Source organism: Quercus robur, chromosome 12 (genome assembly GCF_932294415.1).
Source record: "Quercus robur chromosome 12, dhQueRobu3.1, whole genome shotgun sequence".
Lineage (NCBI taxonomy): Eukaryota > Viridiplantae > Streptophyta > Magnoliopsida > Fagales > Fagaceae > Quercus > Quercus robur.
Genome location: NC_065545.1, coordinates 10,286,806 through 10,294,523, shown reverse-complemented (window position 1 = coordinate 10,294,523; position 7,718 = coordinate 10,286,806). Strand labels below are relative to the sequence as shown.

The following is a 7,718-nucleotide window of genomic DNA, read 5'->3' as shown; positions in this document are numbered from 1 at the left end:
TCATTAACTTGATTTTAGCGAAGTACAAGGTTTCGACTTACATTTCAGTGTATGGATGGCCACGGTTAAAACTTCTTTAGGTTGTGGACATTCCATGGCCGGGGGAGCGGCCTCTCGTCAAGGTCTTCTAGGTAGTAAGCCCCCGCACCTGCGATGGCGGTAACTCTGTACGGCTCCTTCCACGTTTGAGCAAGCTTCCCTACAGCTACGTCCCGCATGTTTCCCACGACCTTTCTTAGCACCAAGTCCCCGACGCCGAATTCCCTACCCTTTATATCTCGGTTGTATCTTTGGGCAAGTCTCTGTATATTCCGCGAGCCGTATGGTTGCTGCCTCCCGGCATTCTTCTAACCAGTCCAAGTGCTCCATCATTAAATCAGCGTTCTGGACGGGGTCAAATCCTGCAACCCGTGCACTGCACAGGCTCACTTCGGTCGGTATCACGGCCTCTGCCCTATATGTCAAAGAGAAAGGGGTCTCTCCCGTGGATCTTCTAGGAGTTGTACGGTAAGCTCATAAAATGTTAGGTAGCTCTTCAACCCACCTCCCTTTTGCCCCGTCCAACCTTCTCTTCAACCCGTTCAAAATCGTCTTATTCACTGCCTCAGCTTGGCCATTGCTTTGAGGGTATGCCAGAGTAGAATATTTGTTCTTAATGCCGAGATCACTACAGAAGGCCCGAAAACCTTTGCTATCAAACTGTAGCCCATTGTCTAATATCAGTGAGTCCGGCACCTCAAACCCTGTGACTATGTTTTTCCATACAAACTTTTTCACGTCGGTATCCCGGATATTGGCCAAGGCCTCGACTTCCACCCACCTCGTGAAATAATCAACTGCCACCAATACAAACCGGCGGTTACCTGTTACTCGGGGAAAAGGGCCGAGGATGTCCAGCCCCCATTGTACAAACGACCATGGGTTGCTGACGGGGTTTAGACGACTTGCTGGCTGGTGGATCAGAGGGGCATGTTTTTGACATTGTTTACACCTCCGGACATATTCCGCGGCATCCTTCTGCATCTGTGGCCACCAAAACCCCTGGGTCATTGCCCTGTGTGCTAAAGACCTCCCCCCAACATGGCCACCACACACTCCGTCATGCAGCTCGGTCAGAAGTTCATTCACTTTCTCGGGATGTACGCATAAAAGGTACGGGCCTGTGAAAGACCTTCGGTACAATTTGCGATCTGCCGACAGCCAATACCGGGGAGCCACTTGACGAATCTTTTTAGCCTCCTTTTCATCGTCCGGAACTTTATTCTCGGCTAGGAAATCTATGATCGGGTTCATCCAGCACGGATTGGCTATTGACACCATGGCCACCTCAACCTTGGCCGGGTTACAGTCATTTTTCATATCGATACTTGGCTCCCTTATAAGTTCTATTTTGACGAGCCGAGGAATATCCTCGGTAGTAGACGAGGCCAACGTGGCCAGCGAGTCGGCGTGTCTGTTTTGTGCCCGACCTACCTGGGCCACCTTCACTGTCCCAAACTTGCTAATGATTTGCTTAGCTGTGCTCAGATAGGCTTTCATCCGAGAGTCCCGAGCTTCAAAGCTTCCTAGGATTTGATAAACAACTAGTCGAGAGTCTGAATAAATCTCCACATCCTTCGTGCCCAGATGCAATACGGCCCTCAATTCGGTTAGAAAGGCCTCGTATTCGACTTCGTTGTTTGAGGCTTTGAATTCTAATCTGAAGGAATGTTCTGGTTGTATGCCCTCCGGGGTGGTTATGACAATATCGGCTCCGACCCCTATAGCATTCGAAGCGCCGTCTACAAACACCTTCCACGGACGACTTTCTGCATTACAGATTATCTTTCCGTTGTTCTTAGGGGTAAATTCTGCAGTGAAATCAGCAAGAACCTGTCCCTTCACCGAGTTTCGTGGCCGGTACCTTATGTCGAATGAACCCAACCGAGTTCCCCACTTGGCTATTTGGCCCGTGAAGTCTGATCTTTTTAACAATGATTGCAGGGGATACTCGGTGAGGATGAATACAGTATTAGCCTGAAAGTAATGTGGCAACTTCCTCGTGGCGTGCACCAGTGCCAACACTAACTTCTCCAGGGGCAGATATCTCGTCTCGGCATCTACTAAGGTTTTGCTTATGTAATACACTGGCTACTGCACTCCTCGGTCTTTTAGCAACACAACACTCACGGCGTGGTCGGACACCGAGAGGTACATAAACAAATCCTCTCCGGATTCTGGGGCCGTTAACATGGGCGCTTTTGCCAAGTATTCCTTTAGATCTCAAAAAGCCTTGTCACATTCCTTGTCCCATTGAAACCTCTTTCACTTCTTTAGAAGTTGATAAAATGGTCTGCAGCGATCAGCAAATTTGGAGATGAATCGGTTTAGGGCGGCTAACATCTCGGTTAGCACTTGTACTTCCTTGGGATTGCTCGGCGGTTTGAGACGATTCACGGCCTCTATTTGGTTGGGATTGGCCTCTATCCCCCGAGTAGAAATCAGATAACCTAAGAACTTACCAGCCCCCACATCGAAAGTACACTTCTCGGCGTTCAGGCACAACTTATGCTGCCGAAGTATCTCAAATACACCCCGGAGATCTTCCGTATGTTGCGACTCCTTTCTGCTCTTTACCACCATATCGTCAATGTATACTTCTACTGTGCACCTAAGTTTCTCTTGGAACATCCTCGTCATCATCCGCTGGTACGTGGCTCCGGCGTTCGTCAACCCAAATGGCATGACTTCATAGTGATAGTTTGCACCCGGGGAGATAAATGCGGTCTTTTCTCGGTCCTCGGGCGCTAAGGCGATCTGGTGATACCCCTGGAAAGTATCCAAGAAGCTCATCCTCGGGTGCCCGTATGTGGCGTCTACTAATTGATCAATCTTGGGCATTGGGAATGGATCTTTAGGACATGCCCGATTTAAGTTTGTGAAATCCACACAAACTTTCCATTTACCGTTCTTTTTCTTTACTACCACCGTATTTGCTAACCATTTCGGAAAGAATACTTCTCTTATCACTCCTGCCTCCTTCAACTTTTGGACTTCCAAGTTTACCGCGTCAACATGCTCCTTCAATGCTCTTCTCGGTTTTTGTTTTTTCGGGGGGAATGATAGGTCCATGTTAAGCTTATGGACAATGAACTCGGGATCTACGCCGGGCACTTCATGTGGACTCCAAGCAAAAACATCCACATTCTGCAAAAGGAATAACAACATCTCTACCTTTTCTCGATCATTCATGCTCGTGCCTATCTGGAAATACCTGTCAGTGTCTGGAAAGATTCTAACCTTCAAAACCTCCTCGGCACCATCCGCCCCTGTTTCCCCTCGGGGCTTCTGTAATTGCTATAAAGTTTCTTTTTTGGTGGCTTCCGCTTGTCCAATCTGTTCGCCCTTCTATCTGACCGCGGTGACAAGACACTGCCTAGCCACTCGTTGGTTCCCCCGTACCACGGCGACTCCATACTCGGTGGGAAATTTAACTTTCACGTGCAGGGTGGACGGAAGCCTTCATTGCGTGAATCCACGGCCTTCCTAGGATTGCAGTGTACGGTGAGAATGATCGGATTACTATGAAGGTCACCATTACTTCCTTGCCTTTAATGTCCACCGAGAGAGAAATCTGACCTTTGGGGATCATGACTCTTCCGTCAAATGAGACCAGCGGCGTATCATATTTCACCAAGTCCTGGCTTTTCAATCCGAGCCCTTCGAACAAATTCGGGTACATTACGTCAGCTCCACTTCCCTGGTCTATCATCATTCTTTTCACCAAGAACTCGCTTATCCGAGCTGTTACTACCAACGCATCATCATGAGGTTGGATCGTCTCCTCCAAGTCTTCCTCGTCAAAAGAGATTGTCAGCCAACCAACTTTCATCCTTTTCTCGGGTGATTCTCCCTCCGCACAGGCCACTATTAGTACTCCCTTAGCTGCGACCGCATCTCTCGGGGCAGCGTGGATGACTTTGAGCACTCCCAACGGGGGTGGGAGGGGATTCCTTTTCCGCTGAACACCTTAGCCAGCATCTCGGTCTACGGAGTCCACTACGAACTCTTTCAGATACCCTGCTTTTACTAGCTGCTCGAGATGATCTTTTAGTACCCGACACTGCTTGGTGGTATGCCCTTTATCCTATGGTATGTGCAGTACAAGTTTTGATTCCTCCGAGATGGGTCACCCCCCATCTTGTTCGGCCACCTGAAGAACGATTCGTTCTTAATCAGATCTAGAATTTTGTGCACAGGCTCTTTGAATGCCATATTAACTCCTTCAATTTGCGCCTCTGATTCCTACATCCTAAAATCTTTTTTCTGTCTTGCCGAAATAATGCCCTGCCGAGATCTGCCGAGTAATGGGGCCTCCCCCTTATTCTGTAGCCGATCATCTTCCAGACGCTTATACTCCTTAATGCGCCTCATAAGTTGCCTCATATCCTCGGGAGGTGTTTTCATCAGCGACTCCTGTAGTTCAGAATCCTTGGGGAGCCCCATCCTGAAGGTGCTTGCCGCTATCTTCTCATTTTTCCCATTAATCTCGTTGTGTAGTTCCTAGTACCGACTGGCGTAACTCCGAAGGGTTTCACCCTCATCTTTATGGAAAGTAGCGCATCCACCGGTTGCGGCACTCGGCTGCATGTCACGAATCTACTGCCGAACTCTTGGATTAGCTTGGCGAAGCTGCAAATGGAACCTTTTTGTAACCCATTGAACCATCTTAGGACTGTGGAGCTGAGACTAGAGGGGAATACCTTACACATCAGCGCATCATTGTGTGCATGCAAGGACATCATGTGGATATAATGACTGACATGCTCCACATGATCCGTTTTCCCATCGTAGGAATTGAATGGTGGTCGTGTAAATTGACTCGGCATAGGGGCCTGTTCAATTTCATCGGAGAATGGTGACCGGGTAGCCCTTCGTAAGGCTTGGCTCATGGCATCCATGGCAGCATTGTGGGGTCGCCGTTCCTCTGGTGAATCCGATCCTCGGTCGTTGTATCCGTGCGAACGTGAACGGTTTCGGTGATGACGTGTCCTTCGGGAGTGTGAGTGGTTCCTGCGTCGGCATGATTCTCGGGAGAGTGACTGGTTTTGGAATCGTTGGGTATCGGATTGGCTAGAGCTCTCTTCGCCTCGATTTCCCGTGCTATCATCTTTCCTTTGCCGGTGGTTTCGGTCCCTTTCCTGGCGTCGACCCCTTACTTCCAACTCTAGATCCATTACCAGTCTGTGTAACTGCTCCAGCTCTCGGTCCCTATCATCACGCTGCCCATGTCCCAAGGCACCCGACATCATTCGGTGGGTCTGGTCCGATACTTCTCCCAGGCCAGATTCTTCTTCTCCTTGCAGACGCTCCCTATCCTCACACCCTTTCTGTCTTCTTTCCCGCCATGTGAAACCCCGAGAAGATCCTATCGAACCGCTCTGGGCGCGCCCTTCAGAACGCCCCTCGGACATTTCCCTTGTTTGAGTCTCAGTCGAACCACAGCTTCGTAGGAGAGCCCCACGGTGGGCGACAATTGTGCGCATCGGAAATGAGACTGTTGGGCTTAGCCTCACTTGGGCTCACAACTTATTTATAAGGTGGGTTTTAGGATTTCCTATTTTGGGTCGTTCTCAACACAGAGACTCAAAGTAATATCCTCTCTCCCTCCCTGAATGATTTTTTTTTTCTTTTTTCTGAACCCCCTTTTCTCCCCCAGCTTCTCCTATTTATAGCTCTGAGTTAGTGAGGAGATCATGATTACTGCCATTGTTAGTGCAATTGAAGGTCCAATATTATCTGTTGTAAGTGGATGTTTAGGTGAGAGTGGAATGCAGCGATTATGGCTTTAGAACTTGGTTCCAACTCAGGTTAATATGCTCGGTAGTGATGTTTCCTGAACTGCCGAGCATCCTATGGTATGTCCGGACAAGGTTTCATTGTTTGTTCGGGAAATTTATGCCGAGCATCGTTTAGGGGTCGAGGCTCAAAACTCGTAGTTCGTGAAGGTAGTTTCAAGCAGAATTTAAAGTAATGGGGTCGTGCCATTGGGCCTGAACCCAGGGTCCAATTGGGTCTTGGGACCTCGGTGCCATACAGTTGTATTAGAATTTTAGTGGTGCTGGATTATTAAGCAGCGGCTTCATCTTCATTGCCGTGAGCTTGCTCACTTTCTCGTCACCCTTAAAGCTTTTATTTCATAAATGATAATGCTATTTTTGTCAATAGCTTGTATCTCAATTACCATTTTCTAGTTTTTTTACATTACCAATTTTTAGTTTTTTTAATGAAGACATGTAAGGTTTAAATCCCCTTCTCTAAGGCCCAACTATCAAATTACTAATTCATAAGTCTTATTTTTTCTAATAGTGAATTCATTTTTATTTTTATTTTATATTGCTACAAGAAGTATATCATTGTCTTTATTGCTTGTAGAATCTCTATAAGATATTGGATCTCCATAACTCCATTGTTGGTTACAAAAGCAGCAAGGCTAACCATGTCTTTAAAGTCATATCTTTTTGGTGTTTTAAGCTTTTAATTATAAACATTAGAATGAATATACAACTATGCAGTAAATTTGTTTATAAGTAGAAAATTGAGAGGTTTAGCAAAAAAAAGGTAGAAAATTGAGAGGGTTAGGTGAGACTTTTTTTTTTTTTTTTGTGTGTGTGTTAAATTTTCAAAATTTATATTCTATATGTCATGTTAACATGGGAGTTACTATTGTTGATACATGATATGGTGTTGTTTTTTTTTTTTTTTTTTTTTTTTTTTTTTTTTTTTTGTATGGTACTAATCCACTAATTGTAAAGTCTTTTATTTTCAATAATAGTAAAGCAAATGTTATAAATTAAAATTTTATAGCATCTAAAAAGAAAATTTTGTTTGTCGGCCAAATTTGTCATCATAATATTAAGTAGTAATACCGGAAAACTATTTGTAAAACAATGAATTTTGGCTCAATAAATTAGTTAAAAAAAAAAGTTAGAAACATAATTAATGCCACAATATTTTCTTAATACTTTTATTTTAATTATGGTGGGCCTTGGTTCCATTCTTGCTTTAGAAGTTGTTTTTGCTGGTGATTCGTTCTGGCTCTTCAGAATGCAACTTGACCTCTACTTTTGCTTTCTTTTTTCTTCTTTTTGAAAAGATTAATGTCTTTCTTTCTTTTTTGTTTTTCTCACTTCACTTCTCTAAGTTAGGTTTCTTCAAAAGGATTTTGCAAAGTCAATAATGGAAATAGAGTGTAGCTTATTATTATTTTTTTCTTTGAGGTTGATTAAGATATTTTGTTATTTTATTTTTGAGTAATACTATGTCCATAATATTTTCACAACAAATTTTAGCTGGTAAATTGTTATTGGTTTTTAATTGGGACAACCACTTTAAACTATGCATTAAAAAAAAATAGCAAACAAAAAGGCAACAAAGGAAAATTGTGTGTGAAACAGTGAATTTTGGCTTACCAAATTTGACTAAACCAAAAATAAATGTATAGAAACACAACAAAATATCACAATATTTTTACAATATCTTTATTTTCAGCTGTAGTAAGTTTCAGTGTATTATTTTATTATTTATTTTTATAGAAATGCTATCTCCATAATATTTTCAAAACAAATTCTAAATGGCAAGTTGATATTGATTTTAAAATGGGCCCATGACTGATATAACTTTTTTATCCATCAATAGTAACTTATTGACTATGATTTGTTGTGAAATTAATGTGAAAA

The 7,718-nt window shown here is 44.1% G+C and overlaps 1 protein-coding gene across 1 annotated transcript; it reads right to left on the bottom strand.

The window, feature by feature from the left end:
* Positions 1-264: 264 nt before the first annotated feature.
* On the bottom strand, positions 265-3,231 carry LOC126708118 (uncharacterized). The gene is made up of 4 exons (XM_050407936.1): positions 2,502-3,231; positions 864-2,099; positions 545-743; positions 265-454 (listed from the first exon to the last, which is right to left on the bottom strand). The coding sequence occupies exons 1-4, from the start codon at positions 3,229-3,231 to the stop codon at positions 265-267; spliced, it is 2,355 nt and encodes a 784-aa protein (XP_050263893.1).
* Between the last annotated feature and the right edge of the window lie 4,487 nt (positions 3,232-7,718).